The sequence below is a fragment of the Schistosoma haematobium genome, chromosome 2 (genome assembly GCF_000699445.3).
Source record: "Schistosoma haematobium chromosome 2, whole genome shotgun sequence".
Classification (NCBI taxonomy): domain Eukaryota; kingdom Metazoa; phylum Platyhelminthes; class Trematoda; order Strigeidida; family Schistosomatidae; genus Schistosoma; species Schistosoma haematobium.
This window is the reverse complement of record NC_067197.1, coordinates 30484850-30502898: the sequence shown is the minus strand read 5'-3', so window position 1 is coordinate 30502898 and position 18049 is coordinate 30484850. Positions and strand designations below refer to the sequence as shown.

Genomic DNA, 18049 nt, shown 5'->3' with positions numbered 1-18049 from the left:
GACCTTACCATTGGAGACGGATATCCGTGGGATAAGGCGAGGTGTGTATTTTTAGGGTCGACCTTTTCTAACTCCACCCCACTCCTCCTTGTGGGAAGGCAGCATCGCTGTCTTGCTGGTTGTCTGAAGGAAACACCTTACTGCTGTCACATCTCTGTACAGTCAGCAGTACAACTTCGCCTTCGGACCTTAGATTTGTTGCTTTTAGTCTTACCGCTCTTCAACCGACCTGTCTGACATGGTAGGACCTTGAGGAACGGTCGTTCCAGCCAGTATAGCTCGGTTGCTTCATCACGATAGGCAAGCCCGACCACTACGTCAAGGTATCAACAACGGTCGGGTCTTCAATTGATAAATTGGATGTTTAAAATAAATTCTAACTAGTAGCTCACAGATACACACGAGAGAGAAATTTCAGCTTGAAGCCAATTACATAAAATTATAGTTATTTACTGAACTAGATCAGTTCGATATACTTGTGTTACGTTCAGTTCTTGTAAACAATAAAACATTAGAGATAGTAATAACCTCGCTTAAATTGCTAAAATAAGTCAGACCAATTTTATACCCGCTTTTGATAGATTTTTCTTTTTTTTTTCTTTGTTCATGAGTTTCTTTCGTTCAACAAAGAAGCCGATTTCCCAACTATTTTATTTTTTTGGTTTACAATTTTATTAAAATCTCAAATTGAAGTTTGTTTCTAGTCATTGTAGAACGGAAAGTAAACAACAAATCATTTATTATCAGAGGGCGTTTTGTGGATATTATAGTAATTTTAATAGTTGAATTCATAAGTGAATTGAAGCTACACCACCATGGAAAACCTGGAAGCACTGGACGGCCGTCTCGTCCTACTATGACTCGTGAATTTAACTATTAAAATTACTTATAATATCCAAAAAACTCCCTCTGATTATAATCATCATATACACACTAGTGACGGTCTACAAGAGGTATTTCATGCAGTTCTAGTGAGTAGTGACCAGTGGAGAGTTCAACTAAGTCTGTTGTGAGATAGTAACTCATTGAAGATAATGATGGATGTGTCGAGCAATTTCGTGAATTAGTTGAAGTTAGACATTAACATCATTGGATGCCGACCAGCTCAGTGGTGTAGTGGTTAAGCGTTCACGTGCGAGACTGATAGATCTTGGGTTCGAATGTCGTGAGGTGGGATCGTGGATGCACACTGCTGAGGATTTTTGTACTAGGACAAAACTACTGTTGAGTGTTTCCAGGTTTTCCGTGGTGGTATAGCTTCAATTGACTCATGAATTCAACTATTAAAATTATTTATTGATATACAATAGTAGGAAATTATTCTGAAGAGTTATTGACTTTCAAAAGTCTTTTAGAATGTAATTTATAAACCGAGAAATATACTTTCTAACATTTTATATTATCGAACATTAATTCTTATTGGTAGGAAATAAGTAGTAGACAACTTGAAAACTGATTCATTGGTACAGTAAGGGAACCCAGCTTTATTGTTGAAAATTTCCCTTGAAAAAACTTGAAATATACAACGCGGCATTTATACGGGGTTGGCATTTTCCAGCTGTTGATGTTAGGGAATGAATTCTAGTCAGTCTCTATTGATTTTTGTGTGTCATTAGTGGATTGCCATGATATTGCCATTTAGTCACAAGTTCTTATTAAGGTTGAGTAGTGGGGATCAGGACACATGTTTCAACTCATTTGTGACTCATCAATTGAACGTGACTGAGTGTCACCGTATTTCAATGTAAGAAAAATAGTTATTGTATAGAATTGAATCCTGAAAAATAAATAACTGCCTAATGAGTATTAAACGGGTTTAAACCACTGGAGATTCAACTTACAGTCTCACATTTACACTACAAATTACCAGGAATAATTTTGAAATTTCATAAAAATTATCTTTATTCTCATTTGATCATAATTTTTAATGAACAAAATATGAATTTAGAAAAGGCAAACTGATAACTTAATAAATTGAATCATTATTAAATTAAATATACGCAATTGTTAAGGGATATTGACATGAGTAATGTCGGCTTTCTATTTACAGAACGTTGGATGGAACGATCATCTTTCCTACTAATCATTATGTCTCGAAAAGGCAGTTGGTTATTCTTCTCTTCTTCGCATGTAAGAAAAATATGCTTTCGACTTGTTTTGCGTCTTTTTTTAACAGGCAGTTCAATATCTCCACGTTTATCTCTTATGATAATGATGTCATCACCGTACCGTTTATACAGACACATCTTTTGAACTGATTCTTGAGAAAAGGTAAATTGATAAATTAATAACTTGAATCATTCATTATTAAACTAAATATACGCAATTGTTAAGGGATTTGAATTCGAATGACCTAATCAGTTATTTATACTGTTCATCATTTACATTGATCATTATATTTTGTTCAATCAGACCATACTTGTAATTGAGAAATAAGTATAGTATTATATTGTCCAATAAGATTAATAGACGGATATTTAAACTCGATGCTAATCTCTTCTTACATACCTAAGACTATTCAAAGACAGCAGAAATTATACAAATCTAAATAATGTTTTATCAGAAATGGGTTTAGTGGAGATTGTTTTAATTCAATGTATGTATGCTCATTAAAAAGAAGAAGAAAACTTCAGGTTGATAAAGGAGAAAACAAAATAAAACATCAATTTATCATAAATCATATAACCAAACAAAGTATTCCTAAAAAAAATAAACAAAAAGACATTTCTGTTGACTCACTTATTTTGCATATTGACAAAAATTGTAATAAAATACGAAAATTTATTTTGATTATTAAAGAAAATCATACTGAATTATAAGATTGATTTAAGTCTAAATAATATTTTCAAGCAAATAAACATTGACTTGCTTTTATAAGTCACAGATTATTTTCTGTTTTCGTCAAAGATATAATTTTTTAAATGGTGGAATTCATGAGTCAATTGAAGCTATACCACCACGGAAAACCTGGAAACACTCAACAGTAGTTTTGTCCTAGTACAAAAATCCTCAGCAGTGTGCATCCACGATCCCACCTCACGACATTCGAACCCAAGATCTATCAGTCTCGCACGTGAACGCTTAACCACTACACCACTGAGCTGGTCGGCATCCAATGATGTTAATGTCTAACTTCAACTAATTCACGAAATTGCTCGACACATCCATCATTATCTTCAATGAGTTACTATCTCACAACAGACTTAGTTGAACTCTCCACTGGTCACTACTCACTAGAACTGCATGAAATACCTCTTGTAGACCGTCACTAGTGTGTATATGATGATTATAATCAGAGGGAGTTTTGTAGATATTATAGTAATTTTTAATAGTTGAGATCATGAGTCAATTGTTTTGTTTGATTATTTGGTATAGTAGAACAAGATAAATTAATTGTAACCAATGTTCACTTTTAATAAGTATACAAAAAAATATTGTAACTTGGATGAGAAGTGATTATAATTTCAATAATTGATTATTTGATCAATTTCGATGACTGATTCAGTCAGTGAACAACAACATAGAACTCCGTACGTACGTAAATCAGTTCAAGTTGACATATCACATTAGCACAGAGATATAATTGTCGATTCAAATCTCATAGTGGTAGAAATAGTAAAAGTATGAGCAGTAATCGGAAAGATCACGGTTTGAAAATGTCATTCAAGGAGTATAACACAGTGAAATAAACTTCAAAAGAGAAGAAAAAGGACATGAAGAATTCAGAAGATTAAAAGTTGGGAGAACACAAAGATGACTTATTTAACCTATATACTAATTTTAAAATTATATACAGAATTTGTTAAAATCTAATAAAACTTAGTCATAACCAACTGTTTAATATACTAAGGTCTTTAGCTATTCATTTTATTATTCTATAATTGAAAATGTTCAACTTTCCTAAATTATTCTTTGTATCACATTTGCATTTTTTCATACTACTCTCAGTTATTTCTTGTTTTATTTCACCTAACTCGTTCTCATTACTTTATATATAAGTAATCAAAGAAATGAATTTATAATTTAATGGTTGAATTCATGAGTCAATGAAAGCTAGACCACCATAAAAATCCTGGTAGCAATAGACAGTAGTTTCGTCCTAGTACGGGACACCTCAGAAGCGCGCACCCACGATTCCGCACTCGGGATTCGAACCAAGGACTTATCGGTCTCGCGCGCGAACACATAATCTCTAGACCACTAAGTCGACAGTATTAATGTCTAATTTCAACCAATCTCCACAAAACTTCCTTTTGAAAACAAATTTATTTCAGTTAACTTGATCTATTCACATTCATATGTATAGTTAGTTAATTTAAAAGTTACCCCTGTGACTTGAACTTCCTGACAGTTTCAAAGTTTCCACAGGTTTAATACTTTCGTACTCTGAACAAAATCAAGTGGAAATATGGCAGAGAGTGTGCTTGCAAGGTTAGCCTAGTTGTATATGAAAGAGAATTTTCGCAATGACCTTAAAGTTCTCCACGCTTCTGGAAAAATATTAATATTGATAATTATTCAATCTCTTGTAAAACTGGACTAGCAAAAAGCTTAAATGTATCAGAGATAGCGACTCACAGCTTAGCTTCTTAAATTGACGTGTTTAGACATATATCATACTGTAGTGAACGGATACTCAGGTGGAGACAACCGATTTATTGTTGAATTCAAATTATAAAGTGTCTTCGCAAAATATGAAAACCATACATTAAATATTTTATTCACACATCTCCCAACAATTGTCTCTTACAAAATTAATCGTTCCTTCATTACTGTTGTTATTACAATTATTCTCTATTTACATTCCTGTTCTCTTCAATTCGAACTACTCAACCACCTGCTACCAGGCATTTCACTTCTGATTGGTGTTATATACTACAAATGTCTGTCAACATAAAAAACACACATCACACTCATCTCCCGTTAAACGGTCTCTCTTGTGGTTGTCCTGCCGGCCGTGCCTCTTTCTTTTTTCCCGCAGTCGATTGCACGCTCCAAATTTCTAATTTTAAATTGAGTAATCTGTGATTAACTTATCACAATAACTAGTTACCAGTTTTCAGGAAGAGAATAGATCAGGGACATTAGAAAAGTTAACTAACTTTTATATTAATTAATGTCATATTTAGAAGTACATCAATCAATTAAATGATATGAAATGATGAGAACATTAAAACAATAAGGTGAAATAATTATTAATGCAAACAAAACAACTGATTTCTCTTTTTTTTCTATCGTTTTAGTTTTTAAGCTGTCAATAAATATTCTCTATTTTATGGATTTTCTCTAAATAATAGTACCTAATTATTATAATATAATAAGCCATAAAAATTGAGAAAAGTACTTCAATTAGAAGATGATTTCCAAAACATCGAGACAAACTTAGAACTATGAATTTTGGCAACAAGAACGTTATTAGGTTGAAATCCAATTTATTACTTAAATTAATTTGTGATAAAGAGAAACTAATAATTAGAACCAATGGTCGGCTACTGTTTCATTCATAGACATGATTAAGCCGCATCAGTCACGAGTTCTTATTAGACTTTCAAGAACTTGTCTCAAAGGTGACCACTAGAAATTTCAAGACTATTTCAGTTAAGAACAGAGATCGTATGACGCATCCAAACAAATTGATATAGTTTTTGTCAACCCAGAGCAATAATCAGATAGGTGAGATACCTCCGTCTGATCACGTTAAATTTTTTTCTATTCTTCATTTCTTTTAAGAGCTAAGTTAGAGTACGTAATGGTTAAATATGTGAGAACGTATAATTCATACACCTCAACTGATAGAGATTCGTAATTTCACCGAATGATTTACTTTCTTTACCTAGTATTCTACTATTAACCTCAAAATTGTTGCTTCGGAAACATTTTTGATTAAGATCATGAAGTTTTCTTTTTGGTTTATCAAGTATTCAATCCTTTAGATAGAATTATTCATAAGTATTCTAACTATTCTAATGTGTAGAAACGAATGAACAATGAAGTCTGAGACAATCGACTGACATTTTACAAATGAAGTATTTACTGTATGGTTCTCAGATTTTACCATGATATTCTGTAATGTTGTATTCAAATACATTCTGTTGTCCCCACTGATGTTCTCGTTCACTACAATAATGGTAAATAGGTAAATTCGTCTAATTCGAATTCTATAAATCTAAGTAGTCAAATAATGTACCATTAGTCATATTCAGTTTGGAATTAATATTTATGTACTAAAAAACATTATTAGATAGTCAAGCAGATAGTCTTATTCAATTATACAATGCACTTCTATCACAGTTTAGATTTTTAATAGTACAATTTATTGTTTAAGTATACACGTAAAAATTGTGTTTTGTGTATTGAAACTTGAGTATTAACATTTCTAGTCATTATTTTAACGGCTTTTCAATATAAGATGAAATTAATGAGAGAACTAATGTAAAACAAGGAGTATTAGATAGCTGTTTTGTCAAAATAACGAACTCCTTATTAACATGCACCCATGACTTCACTTTGGATCAAATTCATGGTCTTCAGGCTCCCTCAGTTAATACAAAATCTTTGCACTGTTGACTATTGGTGCATAATATCATTTCAATCAATATGTTAGTTTAGTTGGAGGCTGTAGAGATCGCTACAATTGTAATTTTAGCATCACAGATTGACTTTAGTTAGATAATCAATTGAAACTAGAAGCAGTTATTTTATCTCAGTACGGGACTCTTGAATAGTGACTATCGACGATTCCATTAGAAATTGAATTAAAGATCTTCAGGTCTTATAGTGGGAGTTTAACTTTCAGGCCGCCAAATTACTATTTAATTGTTCTCATTTCTAACTTCAGTCACTGTGTGATATTGCGTAATCGATTCATGATACACTCTAAACATTATCCAACATTAGTGATAAAATACGAATTCGGCAAATCTATCTCTGATTTAATCACTAGTGCTCATATATTTAACGTCTTGGTGATTCAACAAACTATGTTGTTTAGACAGAATTTGTTCACCAATTAGGGCACAGTATAGTGGTTTGACTAATTAAATAATCATTAACATGACAAATTGACATTTGCGTAACATTTCAATTCAAAAACTGAATCAATCTGTCTCTATTAATATGAATAAAATGAAATGATGGGGTATTAAGTAAGAGAGAGAGGGTGCTTTTACTGTAAACAATCAAATTACATTCAGGCCAAAATGTATTAACATTTTAGATAAAAAGGTCAATTATTCATAGTTTATTTTTAATTTTACAGCTGGTTTAATATACATTATAAATAAACATAGGTATCAATAAACTCAATAAATAATGCAACTCAGCTATCAAGTACCAATTTATATACTTGGCTTACGAATACACATCTTATGTGAAAATTAGTAGTACAACCCAGTTGTCCAAATCAAGCTGTTGTAAAGAATCGAGGGTTTCAAACGCTAAGTAACCACTATACAAATAAGTTGAAGATAACTTTTGAGAGGTTACAATGGGAATTTAGTTTGAATGTTCGACAACCTGGAGAACGGAAGTTCCAGTGATTGATTCTATGTGGAACCGGAGATACTCATCTTAAAGCAATTCCAAATTAATGTGAAATAGTTGTTTCCAGTAATTCCATATGTGAAAGAAATTAAAATGAAGCTTAGCTACACTACGTACTTATATCAGAGAATTTACTTAGTTGTCTAAATGTTGAAATCTACAAATCAATATCCGGTGATCAGGTAATTATTCAAATAAGTAAACAGTAGATAGGCAGAAACACCTTGGAAACGTTTTTTACACTAATGGTTACGTAAATAAATGAACGATATTCCCATCAAATAATCACTACTTCATATTATATAAAATTTGATAACTTTGAAGTATACATAGATTAACAATGAAGTGTTTCATAATAAGAAGAGAAAAAAATACAAAAGAACTGGATAAATGAAAATGTCTATTTAAAATAAAGTAGAACAGTTAATTACAAATTTTCCAAAAACATTATTTGTCATAAATTTGGACACACCCATGTATGAGTCACTTTCACTTGTTGTACTGGGTAATTATTTTAACCAGATGGATATAAGTATAGTTTTATGAAATTCCACTAAGTAACAATAACACAATATTATAATTCAGCATTGTATTGTTACTAATCATTGTATGTTTAATTGAGTCATCAAGGTTCATAGTATATTTTTCAATGTTAAAATCGAAGAAAATAGTATAAGGAAGCTCATTTACATGAGTCCAGATTATTTGCCATCTTTATCTTGTAAATACTTTTTAAACTAGCTTCAAATTTATGTGTCAATATACGGTTGTGAAGATTGTTGAGTTTAGATTGATATCATGAATGGATCAATATTAAACCACCATTAAAAACCTGGAAATACTTGACGGCCGTTTCGTCTTAGTATGGGACTCCTCAGTAGCGCTCACCCACAATCCCGCATGTGAGGCTCGAACCCAGGGCCTTTGGTACTGCGGACAAACGCTCAACTTCTGGACCACTGAGCCGGTATTCAACGGTGTTAGTGTTTAACTTCAACTGATACTCGATATTGCGCGACCGTCTACCATTGTCTTCGGTCAGTCGGTTGAACTCCACTGGCCACCGCTTCCCATTAGAACAATGCTTGTACAACATGACGGCATATTAGACATATATACTTTAATTCAAGACTTTTTAATAACTTTCTAAAAGCAAATTTTCTAAAATTACTCATCAAACAAATGATAGTTTACAATAACAGTTTAAATCTTACTTCAAATCTCGTTATCTGACGCTTGAAGTGATTTTCTAGTATAGTTTCATCTTATTAATAATTCGATTTTACACTGATTCAACTCTTAGTATTAACATTTGTTATATCATTCATTATTAAAGCAAATAATATAGCAATCGTTTTGTTTCATTTAAATCGACTGAGTAGTATGTCTTATAAATACTTTATGTAAGGCTAATGAAATTGCGCCAAAATGGTTAAATTAATATTCTAACTAGTTTGATAGTATAGCTATTAGTTATTATTTTTTTTTCTTATCCAACTGCAGTACAATCTATTGAATGAGTAATTTATAAGAAGGTTGGGTACAACAATCACGAAATGTTGGAAACTCTAATTCCTATTAATTCAGATATCATAAATATATCATTATTTTCTTATTAATATTCTACCAAATACTCAGTTTATTTGAAATTATCGAGTCAAACTTTGGTAGCGATTCACTTGGTATTGTTTATTTGAATCTTTCCATTGATGTTTAGGACTGCAATTGATCAGTCTCTTATTGGTATATGTCCATTATGTGCTTATTGCCTCGATATTACCTTAATTCATAAGCATTATAAGCAAAAATGGATAGTGGATCGAGGCAATATGCACAGTATACACATATGTCAATAAGAGACTGATCAATTGCAGTCCTAAACATCAATGGGAAGATTCAAATAAACAATACCAAGTGGATTCAAACTTTATCCCATTGCACAAGCAAATGGCTATCAGGACTCAGTAGCTATGTGGATAACGCGATGGCATTTGAAGCTGATTGGTACTAGGTTCAAGTCCTAAAGTGAACATCAACTCTGAAATGCAGCTATGTTCATCTAGCGAGTCCCAAATAGGATGAAACGCGCGTCCTGAATTCCATTGCTAGCCAATACCAATTTTTTTTTACTAAAGGAATTATGAATGTTTGCTATTTAATGAATTTGAATTAGAAGATGCTGTTAATTCCTTATTGAGTATCCTTAGAATTTTATTATTATTATTATTGTTATAACTACCAATTACAAACAGTTGCCCAATTACGGAAAAAAAGACCTGTTAAATATTCAAAATGAGTAATCCATTCGAATGACTGCTGTGAAATAAAAATTTATATGAACCAATCATGAATTTGTTCAATCCGTATCAAATTCAATTCGAATTAATTCTCGTTTATTTTTTAATGCATAATTATAAATCATTATTATTCATGACTAAGCATCTTAGATTCATTTCATTTGTAATAAAGACGAAAGAAATCTGTTTAATGATAAACACAATGATTCGATTTAAAAGTAAATGTGGGTATGTAAGTGAATACCGTCCGTATTTCAAGTAAAAACATATGGATATGACAAAAAAGCAATAAAATAAGGAATCTAGTTGTCGATTTATCCGTTTATCAGTTCGCCATGTTTAATACGCTTTATTATTATTATTACTATCACCACCATTAGATTAGCTGATGTGGTGGTGGCAGTGGCCCAAATGTAAGAACACACACACACCAATATAAACAGACACTAGTATCTGGAAATGAGTCATGAAAAATCAACATGCTATTTTTTAATCAGTTGCATTAGTAGACAAACTCATTGTTAGTGAATACACATACAAACAAAAACAGTTTCATGATTCATAGTTAGCAAATAATATTGTTGTTTACATTAAAAATTTAATTTATTATAAGAATTAAAGTTAGAATGTTTTTCAAAAACAGGTTTTAGGGAAAAAATCAGTTAAGGATAATGTAGACCGAAATGGATAGATGATATGATTACTGATTCAAATTATAACTTATTAGAAGGATAAGCCAAGAGAGTTAGAGAGAGAGAGAGGGGGTAATCATAGGAGAAATGAACTGAATATTAGGTTTCATGGTGGGGGTTTTGGGTAGGTAAACGATTGCATGATAATAATCCCATATTATATAACCCTATCAAAATCTGTCCATATCATTTCATCTAGCCTGAGAAAGTATTTATAGATAGTTGAATACTAATGGACAATAATTTCTTCTAAAATAATTTTTGTCTTCAGAAACTCACGTCAACTTAAAAAAGCAATAAGAGCCAGGCAGTTCTGGACATTTGGTACAGTCAAGTTTGAGATTTATCAACAGTACACATTCGATACTTCAGGAACTTGAGATATGACTATGAATATATGATGTAGTTAAATCAGTAGAGTCGGGAATTCGATTGTTTGAATGCTAAGACTTTAGTCAATTTATGATGACAGAACAATGTTTCGCTTAGATAATATCAATTTGTGACGAAAAGCACTTTCAAGAAACATTAATACTTCCATAAAAAGTTGAAATTACATCATGGAAATTTTTAATGTTATTGCACATCATAAAAATAATGTCAAAAATCGGAATCAATATTAATTTTACAGAGATGGTGAAAAATTAAAATGAGAATTCCTAACTTATTTAAGACATGATTTCATTCAATAAACTTTATGAGGAAGTTATCGAATTTGATCTTGTAAGCGATGGAGTTTATGTATCCTACTAACTACTCCAGTAGGTGAAAAGTATATATATAGTCATGAAATATCGTGGACTGATTGAAGTTAAACTTATAAACCACCGGGTCTCGGTTCACAAAGTCTAGGGAATAAGTCTTTCAGCTCGAAACTCGAGGTCCTAGGTTCATATCCTGGTTGTGGGGTCACCGATGCTCACTTTTAAAAAGTTCCGTACTAGAAAGAAATATTTGTTCAGTTCTTGCAGGTTTTCTTTCATTGTCTAACTTAGATTGGCTTGTGATTTCAATAAAACTTAACAACATCCACAACCTTCTACTGAGAAATATAATTAGGCTTAATTTAATGCGATTTAATAACCAGGTACAAATTGATGTACTTGTTTTGGAGATATTTTATTAACTCATTAGTCAGCTATAGATTTATGCACTTATTTTCAAACCATATTTTGAATGTAAGAGCTGGTGATACTATCAGATTGCTTAAACAGAGGTAGATGGTGACGTAGTTGCTGAAAGTTGAAAACCTTACTCACAGAGCCCATTTTCCAAAGCTACAACAAAAAAGATCTTCAGTACTTTCTAGTTTGCAATGATTTTCTTGTTGGTGACGAAAAGTAACTTAGAGCTGAATAATAATTCTATCTCCTTTATTTTAAGTAAATTTTATATAACAATAGACTATCATTAATCTTTTCGTAACCAGTATCATGCAGCAAGAGAATTTTAATTTATTGACTTGATGATAATAACTAAAAGTCTTGTAATCGAAACCATAAAGCCAGGAATGAATAAGCCATTACGAAAATTTAATTCAAGATGGAAGAATCGATCACTACAGTTTAGTTTATAGTATAAACTTGTGATAATTACACGTATACAATGAAATTCAACGTTCACAGGAATTAGTAAGTGAGGTTATAGACAAGGGAGTCTAAATTTTTGTTTTGTACACATTTAAATTTCTCAAAAACATTTAGAATTCGTTTATTTTCTTCTTTAAAAAAAAGTGGACAATAATGATGAATAACTTACCAAATAATAGTTTCTCAAATTTTGAATGATAATTTTCCAATTCATTAATCTATCTTTTACGCATGTTACAGTTTTACATAGACGACCATCTGGATCGATCCGTTCATCACTAAAGAAAGAGATTTAATAGTGAAAAAGTAACTGATTGAGAACTAAATAGACTCAAATAAACAATGACAAGACAAACAACCAAACGATGCAATATCAAAGTCAGTTAGGGTTTATATTTTCCAGTTATTTATTAGTCTCTATTAACAATGAAGAAATGCAAACTCCTACAAGTAAAATCTATACTCATTGAACAACTTAGTGGATACTTGAACTCAGTAGTTCAGTGGGTAACATATTGGAGTTTAAGGTGAAAGGTACTGAGTTCGAACTCTATCGTGGACATAAAAATAGATGAAGGTAAATCTTGCTGATGAATCCCAAACAGAACAAAACGCGTATTATGGGTCCTACTCCTGAACACTATCCGATTTTAATGAGAAGTGGTAGACAATTTTTTTCTAGTTCGAGACTCATGTCGGTAGCACTTGCTTGCTATGCTTCCATTGATTGAACCTAGAACGTTCAAGTTTCAAGGTGGACAGCATGAAAATAACTTTATAATTGTCAAAAGTGTGTATTTAACCATATTTCTAACCAATACCATCCATAATACGTAACCCTGTAACCAAAACAATACATTTCTTAATTCTCAACATAAAACATTGACAGAAAAGGTACATTATTTGTGTCTTTGCATAACTTTAACAGGTTATAAGTTTATATTTATTGCGGCTTTGGAAGATTTTGTTTAACGGTTAACAGTATTACTATATAAGTGCTAAGATTTGCTGTAAAGAAATAGATAGACGAGAGCTGAGGCTATCTACATATAACTTTTTTTTGTTAATTTTGTAGGTAAATGACCAAAATGTGTCGGATGTGTTACAAACTCACTTTCAGATGAACTCAGCCAGAACAAGCTACATCGATTCTTATAATAACTGTGGAAAATTTCACTTGGTTGTCACCCATTCACAATATTCATTAAAAATGAAGAATTTATGAGGAAAACAGTAATATTTTAGACATTTCACATAATTACTAAATCTAAGTCTCATACAGGCTTTTCTGTTCGTAATACGGAGAAACAATTAAATTTACGTTCATCTATATTGCTACAAAACACTCATCTTCTCGACTTCCATATTCAAGCAAAGAATTTCCCAGAAGTACCCATACATAAAATCTACATAGAAAGAATTGAGCCTTAGATACACCTAACACTCATTTTTATTGTATAATAAAAATTTTTTATCATAAATTCAAGAGTTCTTTACAGCATACAAAGATATTTTTGCTGTTCGTTTTCAAATTTTAAATTTTATGCAAAATGACCCAGGTCATCTCCACAATTCTGATTGGCTCGTCCTTATTCCATACTTTTACCGGATCTACAAATTATTGCTTAAAAGACGAGCACTTTAATCATTAAGCACATATTAATTCATTGAGAAATGAAGACCAATGGAATTCGAAAGCATGAAAAATGTAGTAAATTACGAGAAGAAGGATATTGGAAATGAAAACATATAATCTAACAGTTCGATTCTGATCTGAAATCCTACAAATGATATATACATACGTTATGTTTCAGTAAAGAACCATGAAGACTATCATACAGTAGGAAATTACATACTCATCCATTTCAGTCAAGGTAAATTATATCACTATTTTCACAGATCGTATTGAAATTCTGAAAATAATCTTAGTGATTTTAGTCTTTCATTGATATATCATTTGGCGATAAAGCGCTAGTTGTTATTGATAAGTAGCACATTTACGTTGTAAACTCAAAAGACAGGACTGATTTGAATTAGTGCTTAAGTGAAAAAAGTTATTGTAAACAGATAGGATAATTGAATTTCTTTCGAAATTTGAACAGATTTTTGTGATTACATGATGATTTGTTAAGTACACAAATCAGCTCTTGGATTGTAGCCAGTTTTTTCAAAACTGCAATATTGATCTCATTTGATGAGTCTAAAAAATTTAAGTCACGAGAATTTCCATTGGACTTTGTGTACAATCAGAATGTGGTGATCAGTAAGCTATATACACAGAGGCTCAGTAACAAATGAAGTACATGTACTTCATGATATTTACCATTTGATAGTAAACGTACTACTCATAAGTAGATGAAACAGAATTCATAAAAACATGTACATAATTACTATTTGTAATTTTATTTACTCCTCTATCGATGAGTGTGAAAACGCGACGCCAGAGATAATGCTTAAATAAACCGTTACCTCTTGGAAGTAAGTACACTCTACATTGAATTACTGAGGTGACAAATTTTAATCTATGAAAATCAGCTAGTATGACTTGCTAGTCGAATAAATTCTTATCTGTTTATTAATCATAATAATATTGGATGATGGTTAGCAGTGGGTTACACCATTACTTCAGATTCACTAAGAAAAGCTCATTGGAAAAGAGCAGTTGATCTTTCTGTTCTTTTTATTTCTTCTAGTCCATGTCAACTCGTAATCAAAATGGATATAAAACACTATAATGTATTATCATTTTAGATTTCTTGCATTGTCTTGAAGACCTTTTTAAACAACGTGGAAACTAGATATGTCGAGTACGGGAGAAAAATTGATTGTTTTATAATGGATCGGTTGATGTTGAAATATGTTCAAAATTTCATTTAACTTATTTACTTAGATCGAACGTGACCACTAAACTACTTGATAGTCCTCATTTAGATCTATGAAGGAATTCAGTATATATAAGATTAACATTAAACAAATACAAATAATTTGGAATAGTTTATCAAAGAAATGTTATTATATAGTAGTTAGTAAGAAGTTTGGTGAAACTAAAGATATTTCAAGTAAACAATTTTAACTGTTACAATTTATCTCATATACAAAATTATAATGAGAATCTATGTGTTTTCAAGTTTATAATTTGAAAAAATCTCATATACACATCATTTCCAATCCAATATTAGTATCCATATAGACATACTGAATTTGTATTTTATCAAACAATGAAACTTGTCAGAACTTGTTTATAATTCACAATAAAAGTTCACTTTTATTATTGTTATAACGGTCGGTTTTACTTCGTCTAATGTTATGACGGTTGAGTTTCCATGTTTACACGCATGGGACGTTAATTTACCTTAGACGAATATCTACACTAGGTTCCCTCCCAGTGTCTAATCTACAGGACTTCAACATAACTCAGACCAAGAACACGTGATTAGCCTGACTACAACGTTAATATATTTCCACACCAAAAACCCGACACAATCCAACAACAATGAACAATCAATCAATAATAATTATAAGGATAGGGGAATACATAACTCATCTGACACCAGTCAGACTATCTACATGTCTGACTAAGCAGACAACCAATCATTATCATTCTTGTCCACACATCAATTATTTAGCTTTTTAATAAACCATTTTAAACTTGAATTTTTGGTAGACAGAAATGTACTAAATATACAATTTTGCTTGTCAATAGTATGGTCCACGTGATTTATGGTTTAAAGAATGTTCTGTTCAGTTTTAGTCTTTTTTTAGTTGAGTAGTATAGTCCAAAATGTTTTACCAAATTTTACTAGACAGTATATGGGGTGTGAATGAAGACTGAGGGTTTTCTGTCAATGTTTTCAATATTCAATGAGCGTGTCATATTCATTGTGTTCGGTCATTTTTTTTCCCTAAACCACATAAAGAGAGAATGCATAAATTACACTAAATATTTTATTTCAAGCCCTAACTTTGGCTATATATGTATTTTTTCATCCGGCATATCAAGTCACGCTATATTGGACATCCTTTTAACGGATAGTTTCCGATAACTTTAGATGAAATAGATATGAGTTAAATGAGGTGCAAATTAATAATATACAAGGTAATAAGGTACTCAAAGCAGGTAATAACAGTCAATAAGTGTAAAAATGTATGAAATAGTAGTATTTTGAAGATATAGACAGACAAATAATAAATGTAAATCAACCATCTAAAGCAAATTCCGGTCACTTCCTTTCGGTCAAACAAAAACTTTTTCATGCACTCTATATCAAAACTTGGGATTTCTCTGTACATATCCAACTAATAATTTAATAAATTAATGAGCTGATTTAATTGTCCTAGAAATTTCACAAAAGACTATAAGCGGTAGATGAACTTTTGTGATACACATTTAGACCATCTTCATTGATGCAGCCTCAAAAACTTATCACATAGGCTACGTAATTCTGATGATGAGAAATAGTCCGTTCACATTGATCGATCTCAATAGGATTTTTTATGACTGTTTTTTTTCTTCAGAAATCGTATAACAGTTCAGTCTACATATTCATACATGGATGATTAAATGAAATTCTGTTTCAGGAATATTGTTTCATGAGGAAAGAAGAAAAAAAACGACTTCCGTAAGATTAATACAATAAAAGTCACTAAAATAAAATACAAAGTTCAAAAATAACAATTAGTGATTATTTCAGTTTAGATAATGAATAAGCAACAGTCACACACTTAACAAAATCAAGTTTCTATCTTGACTAACTTCATTATACTAAGTGTTATATTCATAAGATACAATTTTGAAAGAGAAGATATACACAGTAATTGTATAGGTCAATATTTTATACGCTATGATCCATATTAGTGTGATAATCAATAAATAGTATTATTTATGGTAGAGTTCAAAACTACAATCCACTAGATAAAAGACAAATTCATGTATCATTAAACTTGAAACTCAAAGTGTATACACATTTACATAATAACTTGACATAAAACTAATTATTTTAAGTCATTCTTGTGTTGATAATTCAAAGAATCCCATAACAAATCTGATCTTGTTCTTTTGTATAATTTCGATCAATCGTCTTAGGGTCAATAAGGAAAATTATAAACAATAAAAGAAATAAAAAAATAGATATATCAGAATCTTATTTGAACTTACATAATTCCAAATATTGTATTCAATAATAATCCATCAGTTAATTGTTCTGGTAATAAATCATTCGATGACTGATTAAATAATTGTGCCCATAAAAGTAAATCCGATTTCATGGTTAAAACAAAAAATCAATAAAGTGTAGAGTGAAAAATATTTTTGTTGTTGTTGATGTTGTTTAAAATTCCGTTAAATAAATTTCTGTAATACGCTATAATTTAGAAGAGAAAAAAAATAGAAAAGAAACACAAAATGTGAATAAACAAAATTCTTTTGAAATATAATACGATATTTAAAGGATTATTCGAAGAACTAAGGTATAAACAGATAGAATTGTTAAATTTTTTTTTTGAAACCATGAACCGATTGATGTTAGACTACCGTTGGAAACCTGAAAGCACTGGACGGCCGTTTCGACCAGTGGAGCTAATCCGTGTCGGGTAGGGACAGATATCTACCTTAGTACAATGGAAGATGGTTGCGCAATTTCGTGAATTGGTTGATGTTAGACACTAAAACCATTGGATGCCGGCTCAGTGGTCCAGTAGGTTAAGCGTTCGCGCGCGAGACAGAAAGCCCTGGGTTCGAATCCCGTGAGCGGGATCGTGGATACGCACTGCTGAGAAGTCCCACAACAGAACGAACCGGCCATCCAGTGCTTTCAGGTTTCCAACGGTTGTCTAACATCAATCGGTTCATGATCTCAATCAAAAACTTAATAATCTCCACAATACCTATACTGAGAATTGTTAAACTTTGTATTCAACTAATAAAATTTCT

At 31.3% G+C, this 18049-nt stretch overlaps 1 protein-coding gene across 1 annotated transcript in view; it reads right to left on the bottom strand.

Moving 5' to 3' along the window:
* Window positions 1-17481, bottom strand: part of CCDC88B_2 (Coiled-coil domain containing) — a gene marked incomplete at its 3' end in the record, with an annotated part of 81854 nt that extends 64373 nt beyond the window's left edge. The window contains exons 1-2 of the mRNA XM_051219210.1: window positions 17276-17481; window positions 12290-12398 (exon numbers count right to left, since the gene is read on the bottom strand). Coding sequence (XP_051068090.1) covers window positions 12290-12398; window positions 17276-17385 — 219 coding nt within the window. The 5' untranslated portion in view covers window positions 17386-17481. The remainder of the gene's footprint in view (window positions 1-12289; window positions 12399-17275) is intronic.
* Between the last annotated feature and the right edge of the window lie 568 nt (window positions 17482-18049).